Source organism: Calonectris borealis, chromosome 1 (assembly GCF_964195595.1).
Source record: "Calonectris borealis chromosome 1, bCalBor7.hap1.2, whole genome shotgun sequence".
Classification (NCBI taxonomy): Eukaryota; Metazoa; Chordata; class Aves; order Procellariiformes; family Procellariidae; genus Calonectris; species Calonectris borealis.
Genome location: NC_134312.1, coordinates 65,166,105 through 65,183,909, shown reverse-complemented (window position 1 = coordinate 65,183,909; position 17,805 = coordinate 65,166,105). Strand labels below are relative to the sequence as shown.

At 39.4% G+C, this 17,805-nt stretch overlaps 1 protein-coding gene across 1 annotated transcript in view; it reads right to left on the bottom strand.

Annotated features, from left to right (window-relative positions):
- DGKI (diacylglycerol kinase iota) overlaps nucleotides 1-17,805 on the bottom strand; it is a 220,747-nt gene that overhangs the window by 61,842 nt on the left and 141,100 nt on the right. Inside the window, exon 22 of the mRNA XM_075158235.1 lies at nucleotides 9,857-9,957. Coding sequence (XP_075014336.1) covers nucleotides 9,857-9,957 — 101 coding nt within the window. The remainder of the gene's footprint in view (nucleotides 1-9,856; nucleotides 9,958-17,805) is intronic.

Below are 17,805 nucleotides of genomic sequence, written 5' to 3'. Positions count from 1 at the left end.
TATAACAAGGGATTTAGGTTTCCACAACTATTCTGTTCTTGCAGCCAAAAAACCCCAAAACAAACCCACAAAAAGAACAAAAGAGAAAAAAGTATATGTGAGTCCACAAGGAAGGTACCAAGAGAGCTACCTACTAAGATCTCATTAAATAAAAAAGAAAACAAGTGAAAACTCTTGAGTCCCTGATTTTCTAAATCTGAATCACTGAATAAAGTTCTTTTTTCTCCCTGGAGGGTCCTTAATCAAACAATGGCCCAAAGAAGTAGGGGAGCAGCAGGAAAGAGATTTATAGCCTCATATGAAGTATTCCAGAAGGAGAGCAGAATATCAACTCATAAACAATTTTGGTAACTGGATAACGAGAAGCAACATAAAGTCACTGACAGTTCTGAGATAAATAGAAAAAACAACTGTGCTGCAGCCCCTCCTGCCATTCAGAAGAGGTTGATTAAGAGGGAGAGAGATTTATCTACTGAGAAGCTCTTCATTCTGATAAGAGAGTAAGACAGCGCTAAAAGATAATGGGGAACGTGCCTTATTTTTTGTGGCCCACCAAGGCTAGAAGCACAAAGAGAAGCTCAGTGGTCTCAGGGAGGAGGGCAGGGGAGCACCTTCGGCAGTCACGGCCATTAGGGGCCTCAGAGGCCAGCGCAGGGCTCTGGGGACACATCAACAGTGCTGCCAGCATCGTGTTTGGAAAGCAATTTGAACAGCAGAACAACTATGAACCTGGGAAAACAACCTGGAGGGAGAAACAAGAAAATGAAGAAGGGCTAGGCGGGAAGACGAGAAGGGAAGAGCTCGCACTTCTCCTGAAGCAACACTGACATCTGATAGTGATGCCAATCCACCTGCTCGTTTTCAGAAAGGCCAGAAGGGAACAGTGCTCATTGCGACCTCCCAGATTTTTTCATTACAGAACAGAGACTGAGAGACAAGCGAGTGGAATGAGGGTTGCTTTACACACCCCGACGCTCTGGGTTACAAACTGATTCTCTTTGCTTAATGTTTATTATTGCTTAAACTGCTCTGACAGGAGACCCTTAAGCTCTTTGTAGCGAGTACCTAATGGCCATCTAGTTTCAATTCAGCAGATCCCTCTGCAGCCCTTACTGAAAGAAGCGTTTGTTAAATTCATTTATAGCACTAAAAAGTGAATTGCAGCAGACATGATTACACCTCCAATAGCTACAGAGCACCAGGGAGCTAAACCACTGGCTCATAAACTGTCACCACCAATTTTGTCTCTTTTCTACTGAAGTCCTTCTTTCATGGAGGAGTATATGCACTTAATGGGGACTAGAGTTTTGACCTGCAGAAACAATGCAGATAACACAGAACTGAAATCTGTAACTAGCACCATTCCTGACAGTCCAGAGAAGGACCTTATGAACATTTGGAATTCTAAAGAAATCCACCAAAATGTCTGCAAAGAAAACACTATTATGCAATAGATTGTTTAGCAGTGACATTTATGGGCCTCATCTACATGAGTGAAGAAAAAAGTCACGATTTACAGGTTTAATTAAATTATGTCCCATCTATTCTTGGTGGTCATAGAATAATTCTGGAATTCTGGGCTGGGTGACTTTGTTCTTAAAAAGAGATGTGTGACTTTTGCTGCCTGGAAATCCTGAATTAGCACAACCTACAGCTTCATGGGTCAATGGCTAGCTAAGGGATAAGGTGCGTGAGGTGGGTCTCAAATGGTTCCATTCCATATGGTTCATGCTCATTTGAAAAACCTTTTAAGTCATTACTGGATAACACTACAGTATATACTAAAATGTTGCTTGCCAAAGGTTTTTTTGTTTGGGCTTTTTCGTGGTTTTTTTTGTTGTTGTTGTTTGGTTTGGTTTTTTGCAAGACCTCTTTGGCTTTCAGCAAGGAAAATGTTCCCAGCTCTCATTTTTATCATAAACCACAGGAAGTATGCACAATGCAGCCAAGATTTTCAAAGTGCTTCACAATAGCTGCTGTTTGAAAACAAAAGCAAATCCTTAATGACTGATAATGGGATTAAAACTATGGGATTGTTGCTCGTTCTAAATATAGGGCAATGCTGTGCGATAGGGGCAAAATGAGGTAAGTTATGATGAATCAGTTAAAGGCATAAAGTTAACATGCATGGCATTCAATGTCATTGTGGGCACTTTCACTAAGGAATAAATGAACTTCTGCCTTTTCTGAATAGCCCTGTGTGGAGGAGGATGTGGATGGTACTGAACAGTGTTGTGGGACACAGTGATTACTAGATATGCCAGATGAGAGATGGACGGACAAAGCCTTACATTAAGAGCACAGGCACTGCAGAGCAACTTTCCCGTACACCCATACACTGTCCATTCCTGTGAATATATGGATATATCCAGACATGGGAACATGCCAAAAATAAGGGATAGTCTCAGATCATGAGCCAAGCCACAGCATTCAAGCGCCAGATATTTTTCTCCCGAGGCGCCTGCTCTTCTGGCCCCTTGCATCCAGCTCCTGGTTTCTTCGTGCTCCCTGAATGGTGAAAAGGACTTTGTCCAGGGAGCTGTGGCTACAGACTCCAATGCTGCAGTGATGAGCACCAGTGCAAGAACCCCAGGAGATGAGACACGCAGACAGTTGCTTCATATTCTGAACCAGTACTGTGGAAAGCTTTTTGTTCCCTGCAACACTAACCAAAATTGAGTATCAGCAGGAGGAGGGTGGGGTAGGTGCAGCAGTATGGCTAGCATGATGCTCTAATTGATTGCAAGATTAGTAGTGATTTCCTAAGTCCTCATGAAATTAGCTATGGAATTTATAAACAAAGAAGAAATCTTGCACCTATTAACTGCCCATTAACTGCTGAATACCTAAAGCTAGTGAACTCATTAATAGTACTGAGAACACAAATGGAAGAAGCCTGAATACACTGCATATGACACCATGAAGAAAAAATAAAATTCAATTAACTTCCCCATTTATTGTTATGAAAGGACTCAATTTGTGATCTAAACACCATGATTAACCCACTCAAATCCCAAACAAAACAGCCTCTAGACAGATCATTAAGGTAGATGTGAATGCCAGGAAAACTCATTCCGAGTCTGACATACCTCAGGGGACTGGGGAGATTAGACTTTGGGTTGTAAATGTTTAATGTAGCAAATAAAGGATCCTCACTACTGAAGATGTTATAAGAATGTCATTTTCCTGAGGGGTTTCCACTGATATTAGAAATGTGAAGGACTAAGTAAATTCTTGGGAGAGAACTCTAAAATATTCAGACATTTATATTAAGAGGTTTGGCTTTCCCAGTATGGTTTTAATACAACTGAGTTTGTACAAAAGGATTTTCTTACCACACAAATCTAAGCCATGTGTGTCTTCAGATCCCTTTTGTTTATTATACTGACAAAAACTAAGCCTCCATAGCTTCATTGGTTGCTAGTTTTCTTGGCACTAGTGGTCCAATTTTAAAATCTTCACATGTCAGGAGGTAAAACACAAAGGAGGTTATCAGACTAAACCAGACCACATTTGAGAAGGTGGTCATCCCTTCCAGGCTCTCAGTGATTCTCCAACACCCTGCCACAAAAAGGAAGAAGCTGCCCAAGTCAAATGAAGAGAGAACTTGTCCCAAACACCACACAAAAGGAAACAGGTTATACAAAGAAAACTATGAAGAGCTGGGAATTGAAACTGGTGGGGAACGGATATCAAGACCAAGAGCTGAAAGAAAAGGTCTGGCTGAACAATGAGTAAGGGTTTAGGATTAAGAAAAAGAACAGGAACCTGAGCTGTGAGACCTGCAGAAACAGACTAAGACAGGCAAGATGGATGTGTGTGGGATAGGATAGCCAAAGGGGACAACCAGGACTGAAGAGATAAAAGGAAATCAAATCAGAAAAGCAATAGGTAAGGAAATGGGAGAAGTAGAATATGCACAGAAAAATCTTACAGAAAAGTCTATTCCGGAAAGACAAACTATAGCATGATTTCCTGGAAAGTCTGAAATGGAACTTAGTATTGTTGTGTCTCCCCACTCCTCTAGGGTAAATATATATTTACATCTATTTAGAATACCATCCATCTCTTCTAGTTTAAAGGAAATGGCAAACTTAGAGGTGACAGTTTCCCCTAGTTCCCCCTGACTAGCTCAAAAGGCAGAGGACTCTGTTGAGTGTAGATATGCCCCATATGGAGTCAAGAGAGGGCAGATTTAGATTAGTTATAAGGAAGAAATTTTTGACAAGGAGGGTGGTGAGACACTGGAACAGGTCACCCAGAGAAGTTGTGGATGCCCCACCCCTGCAAGCGTTCAAGGTCAGTGGCTTTGAGCAACCTGATCTAGTGGAAGACGTCCCTGCCCATGGCAGGGGGGTTGGAACTAGGTGATCTTTAAAGGTCCCTTCCAACCCAAACCATTCTATGATTCTATGATCATTAATTTAGTATCTCCCACGGGATTAAAACATGATTGGCATCTCATTTTTTCCAGTGATCACTGCTGACTTCTAACTCTCTTGGTTTTATCTTGCTGGGTGACTTTCACCTACCCATCCAACCCTCTCAGTTTCCGATCTTATTAAATCGCTGTGACCGAGAAATGCATGAATTAGCTAATGTCCACTACACAGCTGTTGAAGCAAGGCGGTGACTTTTAAGCAGAGTGACATTTGGTAGACAGTCTGTAGGTAATGCTGCCTTTTACAAAGCTTCTACAGATAAGCCACCATGTCCCCTAAGAGTCCTCCTGACAAATACGTGACCATTGGTGCTTCCGTGACAGGACGAAAGAAGAGGTTTGTAGCTACATAACTCATCTCACTAAATGCATCCAGATCAAAGTTGCTTCCCAACATGAGCACATTTCCTTCAGTGGCTAATCTTCCCTGTCCTGACTCCATCTGCTAATTCAGGTTTCCCTCATCATAGTAGTCACCTAGCAGGTCCTCTGCTCCCCTATGCCCTTTACATTATGGATATTCAGTATGTAAAGACAAAGTCCTCAGTTTTGACCTTTTCTTATTTAGCTAGTTGCTCAAAACCACATGGAATAGTCTCCAAATTATCTTCACCTGCTATATCCCTATTTAAAGTATCAGAATGCATTTCATAGATCAGTGATTCTCAAACTGGTATATCACTGGTATGAGGAAGCTACATTATCTCTGTACATGTACACATCCCAAATGACTCACAAGCTTGTCACTCCATGTACCTCTGTGTACCTAGGATACGAACTCCTAGGATGATCCCAAAACCCTCAGGATAACCCACAGAAATTGGAAGCAGGAACATACGCAATATAGACATCTGGCTAGATATAATCAGAGAGAGACAAGAATTCGAGGTTAACATCACATGTTATACCACCCCCCACTCCCTCACACACACGCAGCAAGGTGGATGCAGAGAAAAGGATTGTTAGATTGCAGATAGTTCAGCTGTTATACATATGGAACTAAATTTTCTTCAAAAATTGCTTTTTAATCTAGTGTGCCATTTTATTCAAGAGGAGATAAGGAACAGCTGCCTCTGTGTGGGAGACCCAGAGCTGTAACAGAGCTGAGAGTTATTTCCAATACTGTCACCACTGCAGTCAGGTATGATTCCTCCTTTAATCTTAAACCAACTAAGATTGGTTCTCCATGGCTAGAGCATACAAAACAACAAGTTAAGGGTCGTAAGAACTGACATATTCTATTAAAAAAAACCCCAAACCTGTGCAGCTATTGCTGATTTCACAGCTCCATCTTCATGGTGCAAATCTACAATAGTATTGGCAGGAAGGACTAAGAAGGGTTGAAGACCACCTGGTCACTAACTAGTTTATGGTTGGTTTGTTTGTTGTTAATTTTTTTTTTAAATATAATTAATTTCTGCATATGCCTCCATTGTCAGGAATTTCTTAGAGGGGGAAAATAAGGTGTCAAACAGAAAGATTTTGTATTTTAAAAGTAACTAACTCAATTGTTCCCCCACAATGCTGCTTTGGATCACACTTTCCCGCAATAACAGGAAATCAGAGTGCACAGAAGATATGCAGGCAAAAGAGACAGAATTGAGTTCTGTCCAACTAGAAACATGAGTCCAACTCACTTTTTGAATATGATAGTCTTGGTTATGGTCATGTAATGTACAACTATCATATTGGGCAGAAGGTGGTGAAGCTGGTGACTAGGGTGACAAGTGCTCAGGGCATGTATAGGGAGGTGTTAGAGAAGACTGCTACATTTGCAGCAAAGAACATTACAACATAACTAAAACGCCAACATATATTCCTTTCTTAAAAGAATGCATGGAAGCATTCACTCCTCCTTGCTGAAGGATCAATAAGCATCCTCCGTACCATCATCAATCATCGCAGAGACAATACTGAGATGTTGACAGAAGAAAGAATGAAGGAGAAAAGAAGAAGCATGGGGAAGGAAGAAAGGGACAATTGAGAAACAGAATCTTGGTTAAATGCCAGCTGCAGTGACAAGAAAAGTAGAAAGCAACAAAAGGAGAATGGGCTAAGAACGGTCATGCCCTTCAGAGGACAAAATGACATTCTTTAATTGCTCAGGAGATTTTCAAAATGAGGTGTCTACCTCCAGCAGAGTGAAGATTAATCTTCATGGAACAGGTTGTATGACGAGTTGTTATATGTTGGGAAGTACAATTTTAGGTGAAGTAGTTGATAGAATCAAATCAGTATTTCAAGCAAACAAGGGGAGTGAAATGTATTTACTGTGAGTTAAAATGATCCAGATTATTACACTGATGTCAGAGCTTTCAAAACTCTGTTATGGAGACATGTAATAGGCAAAAAAACCATAATAGCTTCTTTGCTATTTTTCCTTCAGGGATAACAGCATGACTCGTTATTAACTGGCTTCCTTTTCCTGTTCAGATTGCTGTGAGATTTTGATTTGGTTTTCAAATGATTTAGGGAGGTAAAAGGTTTTAGGGAGGTAAGGAGGCTTTTAATATTTGTGGGCAGGGAATGGATAGTAAGTATAGTATTCTGGAATTAAGTTGTAGGTATTCTGCCAAAGCCTAGACAGATATGCAAATTGAGTCTCTTGCAAGCATCTAGTGAGACATACATGCACCTAAGAGCTACAGTCATGCTGAAGGAAGCTAAGCCCATTGACAGTAACAGGCCTTGTAGAAACACGATTGTAGAAACAGGGCCCAATACAAGTGCTTTTGTAGTTTGCTAGTGCACAAGTATTATCTGCATTTAAATTTTTAATTCAGACTGAGAAAATTTCAGTTACTTACCTGCCATGGAAATTTATTTATTCCACTCCCCTCCCCCTATAATCACTTTCTTTGGTAAAGGAAGGAGAGACGCTTCTCCTCCCTCAGCACTCCCCTCCTCCCCCTTTAGCCAAGTAGCTTTTAGCAGAATGCTCCATGAAATGATTTGCTGATGAGGACGTAGCGAGCACGCTTATTTCATATAAGTATTTAGCATGTGATAGAGCCAGGCAGGCAGCAATCCATAGACCTGCCACCAGAAAACCATTTAAAATGTATCCAATTAGCTATGTCAGAAATTCAATTAAAATGGCTATCTGCTCTTCTTAAAAGGAAGATTTACGTGATTTTCCAGCTTCCTTCTTCATAAAAACTTAAATTCTGTAGTCCTCTAGTGTAACCATGCAGCTTGATGACTGGCTATGCCTCAGTTTCCAGAAGAGATGCAAGCATCTTGCAGTAAGTCACAAGAAAACTGGGACGTTAGGTCTGTGCTCAGTGAACCAGAGGGATTTTCCATTTTTTACTTCATGGAATTCAAGGAGCTGGCTAGAATATTTAAAACAGTTTGGTTTCTGACTGTTTAGAGAGCACTTCTCTTCCCGTACATAATTTCCTTCAGTCGTAATGGGCATCACCAAGAAGTCTTCAAATCAAGATCAGCCTCCTAAAAACTAAAGGTTGGACAATTCTGATAGGGGACATTTAAGTTATATGTCCAGAGAAGTAGGCTGATTACCATCAGCATATGCTGTAAGTTATATGGTCTTACACAGGAGATTCCTAATAACTGCAAAGGGTAAGGTGAGGTATCTTTTCTGTTTTATTTTAGGTTGATGGGGATATTATTTCCTTTCTCATATTTTAATGTAAAAACAGTAATGCACAAGCATTACTGAGACAGCTAAAGGAGGACAGATAGGAAAAACAACTTCATGAAAAATGTCTGGGGAGAATACTCCAGTCCAGCTACGTTATATTATCAGGCTGGTCATGCAGCAACTTGAAAGACAGACAAAAGGGTCATACTGCAAATGGCCTGCCAATGCCTGAAAGCAATCATTTTAACTCTTGATAGACAAACATCTACTTTTTGAATAAAAACCTCTTAAGCACACATCCAAGTGACCAAATGCATATGTAATCTAAAACCAAATCTCAGAGGTTCTAGATCATTCTCTGGCATTTTTTATAATGCTATCATTATGGTTTTTTGCAGGTGACAAATAACAAACACTCATTTCCAACTGCAGTGACAACAGTGTAAAAAGTTGTATATTTTGTGTCAGAACATGCAAATGGTTCTTAAGGACTACATTATACTAAATACACACACACAAAATTTACGTCCATAGTGAGGATGGATAAGGATAGTTCTCCTCAGATGGGAAACCATAGGATGAACCATCAAGTGAACCAGATTTTTTCTGACAGGGTTGGATAGATGTAGGTTCAATACGGCCTGAAGTCTACTCAAGGTCAAACTCTCAATTTAAACTTGAAGCAAATTCTTCTCCAGTGAGCCATAATGCTCATCCTGTTAAAATTCTTCTCAGTCCAGTGATGAAGGCTTTGATTGCTTTAATTATGACCAAAATTCACTAACAGAAACTTCAGAAAAGGCTGTCAGGACCCATAGCAAAATTTAAGCTATTTCAGTTCTTTTGTTGGAAGGAGAGCTGGTGAACCGGGAGAATAAGGAGGGGTGGGGCTAGAGGAGTGAAATCGAAACAGTTTAACTATCTTCCAACAGTAAGATAAGCAAACCAATTAAAAGGATTGTCATCCTGTAATTACCAGAGAGCTCTGTATTACAGAGGGAGCTGAAGCTTTGTTGCACAACAGTCATGCTTGTAATTTAATATGAATAATGAGCCAGATGCATGAACAAGACTATTGAATTGTCATCACAAGCAGCCATGTCCCTCATTGATTAATGACTCCATGCGTCACCAAGGAAAGGAACTCCATTTTTAAGTATGGATCGTCATCATCAATGTTGCCAAAGCAACGGGCTCTCTGCTTTTGACTTACCCCTGAATGTGGCAATTAAACCATTATATGAGGAAACAAAACAGTGATTATTCTCTTATGTGGAAAACTGAAGGCTGTTAAAGAATAAGGGACTGAGGAAGCCAGATTTGTTTCCCAAGATAAATGCAACTGTGCAAAAACCACGTTCAAGGTCAGAGCACATTCTCAATATGAAATTAATCATGGTCCCCCCACTCAGTTTCAAATTTGATGCTAATCATAAAATCTTGAATAGTTTCATACACTAGTAGAAACCCAGCAGAACCAACAGAAAGACATGAATAAAAAAACAGGTGTGAAAACCACTTATTTTTACAGTAAATAAAATCAACTTGCAGAAGGCATAGTTGAGTAAAAAACGGGTGAATTCTCTATACATGGTTTTTATAGAATATTTATATAGAGAGAATATGAATGTGCATATACACAGATAGATGAATATACACTCTATGTGACTCATCCAAAAATGTATGCTTGACCCTCTGTTTGGGTTTTTTTGCTGTTTTGTTGTTATTTTGGGTTTTTTTTTGTTAATGTAAGATTTATATAGAATGTTCTAGCAAAAGCAGCTACAACCTGGCTTCTTCCAACTTACAAGCTTCCCGGAGTTTTTCCTTGTCGTAATGTAGCCCCTCATATTCTTGTAAATTAATCCTGTTCACTCTGATCCGCAGGCGATCTGGGATGGAATGAGGACTGCAAGAAAAGAAGAAAGCTTCTTAGACGAAGTGTTCCATGGAAGAGCAAAATGAAAATAGGATATGAAGTGATTTTAATCTTCCCTGAAAGAAGAAAAAGAGCAAGTCTCTTAAAACTGGGCCAACTCCTCACAGGCCCATCACTGTGTTTAAAATTATAACTATCCACCGCACAACAACATAGACATTAGACTGTAAATGACAAGCAAGATCAAGAAGCCCATTTGCTGGCTGTGTGGTCTGGAATTACAGAGGTTTTTCGGAGTTCTCCATTCTCTATATAGCTACCCCTCCCCTCTGCAGTTTGCCTTTTTGTACATCCCTAGGGCCCTACCACAGCCAGTAGATCGGCCAAGCTGTGTTTCAGGACACAGATGCTTTCTTGGGAAGTCTTTCAGGAAAACCATTCCTCTGCCCATGAGAACATCCACAGTCATATCCCTGGAGGATCCTCATTCAGCATCTCTGTTCTGGGAAACAGGCAACAGAAACGTGGCTAAAAAATGGATTTCCACAGTAGTGAGTCCAATACACAGAACGCAGGAGGACTTTCAAAAGCAAGTAGCAGCACAGGAACCTTATTTCTATAGATTTCAGCCAGATTTAGATGCCTCAAGTGTATATAATTTTGAAACTCAGTGGGTCCCTCTCTATAAATTTAAGTGTCCATACATTGATAAAAAGCTGTCCTGAAAAGCTTTGTTTTGATTTCATGCTGGCTTACAACTTATTGTAACCTATTATTTGATTTTGTAAGTTTAGCTGAATGCTATGTAAATTAACTTGGCCACATTTGCATTTTCCACTTTTAAAGAAAGATAGATAACCTGTGTATTATAATGCATATATCAAATGTCTGTCCTGTAAGAACTGGCCCCTGGCACAGTTAAAAGTAGATTCTTCATCCTGTGCTTCCACGAAAGGTCGTCTATTTTTTCTGTTTTAGTCTAGTTAGTAACAGAACTCTGCCAGCGGTATGACCACCGAATACACACACTGCCTTTTAAATGTTGAAATACTGTGCACTGTCATAAATATACAGGCTTACTTTTTTCTTTGTCTCAGTTTTAAGAGATTTGACTCACAGCATTTGCACTGCTAGTTTAAACGCCAATCAGAACAAGCCACATCTCAAAAATGTAAAGTTTTTCTTTCTTTTTAAACAAGCGAGCAATTTTCTTTTTGACCTGAAAATACTGCAGCCCTGACAAAACACATGGTTTATGGCCATCTTTTGGTAGAGCCCCTGGGATGGCAATTAGCAATTATTTCAGTGTTAGCTTATTGCATGCTTTCTCTCTGTCGGTATAAACAGCTTTGTCACATCTGGACAGATGAAAATAAAGATTGAAAATCAAGTCCCAGTTAAAAAAAAAGCTCTATTGGCACAAATATTCTTTGCCTAAAAAGTGATAAAGGATAATGAATTGAGGGTGCCTCCAAAACTGGAGTGTAAGACAACACGCTAGAAGGAGTTGCACTGAAGAAATTCACGTTCTGAACAGGAGTTTCTATATTAATGACGAAAATAAACCTAAAATACATGAAGAATAGCTTAGAAGGAATCAAAAATGCTTAACAGTGGCAGCAAGACTGACACACTCAGAAACATATAGGCTGCCCAATGTTCTTCCTGTGCTGATTGACAGGGATTATTGCATCAAAGTGCCCCAAGATATCAGCAAACTACCCATACTTAAGATAAGCTTTTGCAGTTTGATAACAGACACCTGGGATGGTAACTTCCAACACAGCTTCAGGGGGCAGCTTTCTAACTCAGGTGCCCTTATGTCATCCTCCAGAACAGCACTCTCCACCTGCAGGCTCTACAGCTGGCTCAGCACCCCAGAGAAGATGAGTAGTACATGCAAACGGAGGGGAAACGTGCATAGATGGAACAAGAACATAACTGCACTGAGTCTGACACTTTTTTCATTCTTTTTTTGTCTTTTTAAGACAAGTTTAAATGTCACCTCGCTGGCTGAGAAATGAACATAGTCTGAGGAACTATGTTCCCTTCCAAATTCTATAAAATGCAAGTTCAAAAATGAAAATCATAGGAGATTCTATTTTTAGCCAAGAAAAGATAAGAAAATGTTTAAGTCAGAAAACATAGGAATTTAACTGCATAGTCTTTGTCTGAGGGGAGAAAAGAAATAATTTACTGCATGTAGTGGAGTTCATGAAAATGACAGACTGACAGCTCTGAAAAGTGAAGTCTTTTATGCACTGGTACAACATGGAAAGAAGCTACGTTGCTTTTCCCATAATGTTCTGCCACGGCGCATTATGATGAAGGTAGCTCAGTCTTCCAGCCGATGGGTTCACAACCTGAGGCTTGTTGGTGGGTGTGGGGGAGGGACTGCTTGTGAATTACCTCTGCTTCTTTGAACTCAGCTGGAAGGAAAAAGGGTGGGAGACAGGAGAATTCAGCAACTTCTGATTTCTGTTGTAACACTTGACCATGCTACGAAGACAGCCATCTTTGCTATTGTGCTGAATTAAGCCAAGTGTAAACCCAACCCCCAAAAATGTCTCAAACTGTTGTTTCTCCTGAAACCAGAAACAAATCTGCACTGCTGTGTGGAAATCTTTCAGCAACCCAAGCTGGAACTCTATAAAAAAATATGCTTTCCAATCCCCAGTTCAAAAATAACCACTTGACCAAAAGCTGATCCTCCTGCACAGGAATTACTCAGCCCAGCACAAGGGATATTTGCCCTCCAAACAAGAACCACACCATAGCCGCCCCCTACTTGCTCTTTTCCATTTCTTCCTTGCTCATCCGTTTTTGATACTCAGACCCTCCCTTCCACTCTGTGATCCTGTGATGTCCACTGCTGCTCCCCATACTAGAGGGAAAACAGCTTAGTACAGGAACTTTGCATCTTCCCGAGGTAAACTGTATTTTTAACTCCTAATAAAAGATCACCAACTCCTTTTTCTCCTTGATTTATCCTTTTAGATCTTCCATAGCAGATATCTGAGTGATACTTGTCTTTCAACCACCCATTGCATCCCATCAGTCTGGCTTCCCCAGCAACCTACCGGTGTCCTTCCCTATTAAGAGATGAATATGTTTATGTATTTTTGTACCTCTGCACTGTCTGTGCAGAATTTACTACAGCTATGAGATTTTTAATATTTCCCACTCACAATTTCACTTCCTTTCTTTCCGCACACTGGCCTGTCCCATGTTCCTTAGTGCATGGCAGGACAGGATTGTGCCTGATACAGGCAACTGGAGACAAGCCATGCTCTACTGTAGGAAATACTGGGGACAGGGCAGGTGATCCTCTCCCCAGCTTCCAAGTCTCCCTGTGAGCTTGTCTCAGTCATGCAATTGTTTCCATTTGCAGATGTTGAGGTGAAACAACTCAAGTAACCCTGGGGTCACTAAAAAAACCACAACTGTTAATGAATAGTTTTTTGTCTGATCAGAACAACAATCATTGAATCAGAAGTTATTTTAAAAGTTGCTGTTTCAATATTTCTGTTTGGTACTTATATGTAACTATCATGTTTGAGTTTTCAGAAATGATAATTTTTTCTATGGTCCCTGGTTTAGATAAGAAAGAGGAAGGGGCAAAAAAAAAAAAAAAAAAAAGGAGTGATGTAGCCAAGTTCACACACCTAATCTTTGACAGAGGCAAGAATTCAACAGAACTCTTCAGCACAAAATTCACTCCCTTATTCCCAAGGCCATCTACCCATTCTTCCCCACGGCTACCTTCATTAGGGTAAAAGTTAGGTTTTCAATAACAGTACAGTGATTTTTTGTGTTGCTTTTTTCCCCAGAGTCCCACCAAGATTTTCTACTTGTCGCTGAAAATGGAACGCCTGAAAATATTTGGATGATTGTCTGAATAGTTATTATTACAAATAATTCTAATAACTGTCTATATTCTCTACTAAGATTTTTTTTAAATTATCATCCAGACCCAAGACTTTTTCGTTCTCTGGGAAGATAATGTAAGATAAATCAGCAGAACTATCTTCCTTTTATAGTGCTTTGCTTGTTCCAACTCATTTGGCATAAAAATACTAGGAAAGCTGTGTAAAAGCAGTTACGGTAGTGCTCTTTGCTTCTCAGTATCTAAGCACTAGTTCAAACATGAACTTTTTTGGCAACCATTATCAATGAATTAGTGGTAGACTTATGTCCTTATGTACCACACAACTGGCCTCATTTCAAACACATCATCGCAATGGATAATCTGGTTATCTCATGAAAGCGGGAGAGGAAAGGAAGACAGGGAAACAGAACAGCTTCTCCAAGTGTATGTTCGGAGCCTTTATGTCAAGGTGAAGGGTTGGTCATGTTGACCCTATCTATATTCAGTGCTCAAGAAGACCTGCAAATAGGGGAGGAGGGGAATGTTAAGCCTCATGCCAATATCTGCCAATCCTTAGTTAATTACCATGTGTCTCCCTGCAACCTCCCTGTGAGGACAGAATAGTGTTTGGACACCAAGGGGAGAGAAAGATAACGCTGACTTCTGTAGCTATGCTGACTCACTACCTAATGCCACGTAAGAAAGGAAAATGTGCACCTTCTCTTTACAAATGTTATTTCCTGGCTTGAAGCCGGTGACAACCTATTGCAGCACCTTCTCGAGCCAAATTAGTCCTTTCATCTGAAAAGAAGAAGTGAGCAAGCCCTTTTTATTTGCTTGGAGGAAGAAAACGATCTAAAATCAATAGCAAATCTAAAATATTTTTAGATACACAGACTCTCCAAAAGCACCTTGTAACTAGAAAATATCTAAGAGGAAACTTCCCATGCTTTTGTAAAACATACAATGTTTTGGTATATCAGTGCACTGTATATCTCCAAATTTGCTTCGATGGAAAAAACAAGCACACCATCTTAAATGTAATGTATTACCTGAGGAGAATAGTTTCTTTCCAGGTCACGTGTGGGAGGGTAATCAGCTGGCAGGTATCAGAGTTTCCTGTTCTCCTGTTTCTCCTCCTGTTCACCCCCTTTCTATACAGACACGGAACTACTACTACATAAGCAAGCTGTGTGCTAAAAGATACAACTGGAGAGAAACAGGACTTGCCATTTTGCCCATTTGAAAAGTTTAGCTATCTTAGTCATAAAAATGTAACCTTGGAAACAGCAGCTTTCTACAGAAAATAAACTATTATCTGGAATATGAATGCTAAGAGGTCCTTTCTACAGGGTGAAGATTTTATATACTTATCTAAGTCCAGTCACAGGTAGTACATCCATAACTCATATATATGTATATATATGTGCATACATACATCTATAAATATGTATATATATACACATACACAAAAAACCCATTTATTCAGTGACTGAAATCCGATGGTTTTGTTCATGATTTATTTGCAAATACTCTTTGCTCTATCAGAATATGGTTGTTGGCTGACATTACATTAATGTCTCACTAAATTTTATTACCTATTCAATATAGCTTTGGCTCTAAAATTCACTATGTGAACATTCATTCTTTCTGCTATCAGACTGGCAGCTGACGCCAGGGAATATTGCCCTCATGATCCAACTAATTAACTCGTTCACTCACAGAACTCATGAGCTCCATACAGAGCTCTATTTAATGCAGTGAAGAAAACACTTCCACCATCAATACTTCTGTAGTCTTCACAGATACTGATAATACTCCATGTTATTATAAAAATTGCAGAATTTATCTTGTTCAGACAAACAGCATATTCAGAAACCACAAAGCTTAAGTACATAAGCATGTCCATGTAAAAGCTAATAATAGGGTGATGAATGTCACTGAAAGCAAACATTAGTACAGTATTAATAGAAATGGATCTTTCTAAACACTGTATAAAACAACTTGCTCAACTGTAAGGAGAGGAAGAAAAGCTTTCAGATACAGCAGTAGACAATTTATAAATAAATTTGGGAGGATTGCTGCACTGCAATTCAACCTAAAATATTTAAATTTCTTACACCTATTCTTCTTCAGAATGGTGTATTACATAGTCAATGAAAAGTAATTTAAAGTACAAATGAATGAATTCCATTACCTCCTAAAGAATCTAATTAAGAACCTTATTCCCCAAACACAACAACCCACCGAATTACATCCCAAAGCTCATATGCCCCATGGGACCATAAATACAGATTTAGGTCAACTGAAACATTCTGTTCATTCACGTTGATTAGCTGTAATGGTTTCATTTAAACACAAACCTAAATATCAATCTTCTCAAATCAGGAGCATAGATAGGCTAGTTTACGATATTGAATTTTATCTGATGGACTTTTGATTAGCATGGACCAGAAGTGCACATTTGGGGCATTATTAAATAACTATCCAAATGAGCCTTGTAGAAAAGTTATGCACATTACTTAGTTGGAACAAACTATGAAAGATTCTACAGAGATGTTATGAATTCATCTCAAAATTATTCCACTCGCATCAAAAAAATGCAATTTCAGTAATAGAGTATTATTTTCTTTCCTTTTTTAGCTGCAAAGTGGCTGAACAGTACAAGGAAATTCTATTACTTTCTATCAGACAAAGCATTTGACTTTTCCACAAAAATACAGAAGATCACCTAGATATTGAATAATTCTTATTATAAGGAAAAGGGCACGCTTACTGGAAATTCTTAAAACTTGTAGACATTCATTAACATAAACAGTTAATCTAATTTTTATGTTTTTTAAGTCTACGCTTCTGTGAGAAGATACCCATCCCATGGTACACCAGGTTACACATCAGAATCAGAACCACTATTTTTACAGGGATAGGTCTTAAAGTCAACATCATGCTAGATAAACTGTTTATAAGGTGAAGTCATTTTTAACACCACCCACCCCACTGCTGGAAGTTGCTTACCAAGGAAAACGTTTTCCTCCTATGCCTGAACTATAGCATTTTGGGGATTCTAGAAGTTTACCATCACCACCACCACCTCCTCCCCAGCCCCCGGGGGAAAAAACAAAACAAAACAAAACAAAAAAAAAACACCACCAAAAAACCACTGAAACCACAGAGCTTTGACAGGAAAGAATGAGAAGGGCTCATTTCATTCCACCACTTGTTCAAACCCACATAAGCAGAGCCACATTCTTAGACTACCAGCAGAACCTGATCTACTTCCATTCACCAAGAAAACACACTCAACTTTTGATGAAGCTGTGACTTCCTCCTCTCACCCCTATTAATGACCCCACAAGAGGATGACAGCCAACTCACTTGGAGCACAGCTGGTTTTCCTAAGAAACGTGCTCCTGCCTCCGGTCACCCAGGAAAAAAAACAGGCAGAGCAAGCTTGGGTCCTGCCCTTGGCACTCCTGCACAGCAACCTGATAACACTTCTGCCACGCCACCAGGTTGATTCAACTGGGAAGACACACTTTTAAATTATATATGCTCTAATCCCTATATCAATTATTTATGAACCCTGTGAACCATTTCTTATGCTTTGTGTCTGCATAGTGAAAGGAAATAACAATAATAAACAGTCCAACAACTCTACAGAATCCAGCGACAAATTTCTGACAGATCTTCCAGAATACAGCCCACACCAGCCTACACACATACATATTTTAATATGATTCAGTAAACAGAAAAAGGAAAAGGAAATCTTCTACTGCCCCTCCCTTGAAAAAAATAAACTTCAGAAAAAAAAATCACACACCTCTGGGGCATGTTTGCAGTGACAGATTAATGAATTACCTATCTCCTAGAGAAGAAATAAACATGCAAAATTAATTAAATGTTCCAGTGTTTAGAACAATTGGAAAAAGGAAAGTAGCAACCAAAGGAGAAAAAGAAATTAACCTTACTTTTAAGATCCCATTGGCAGAGCTTGGAAATGATACATTAAA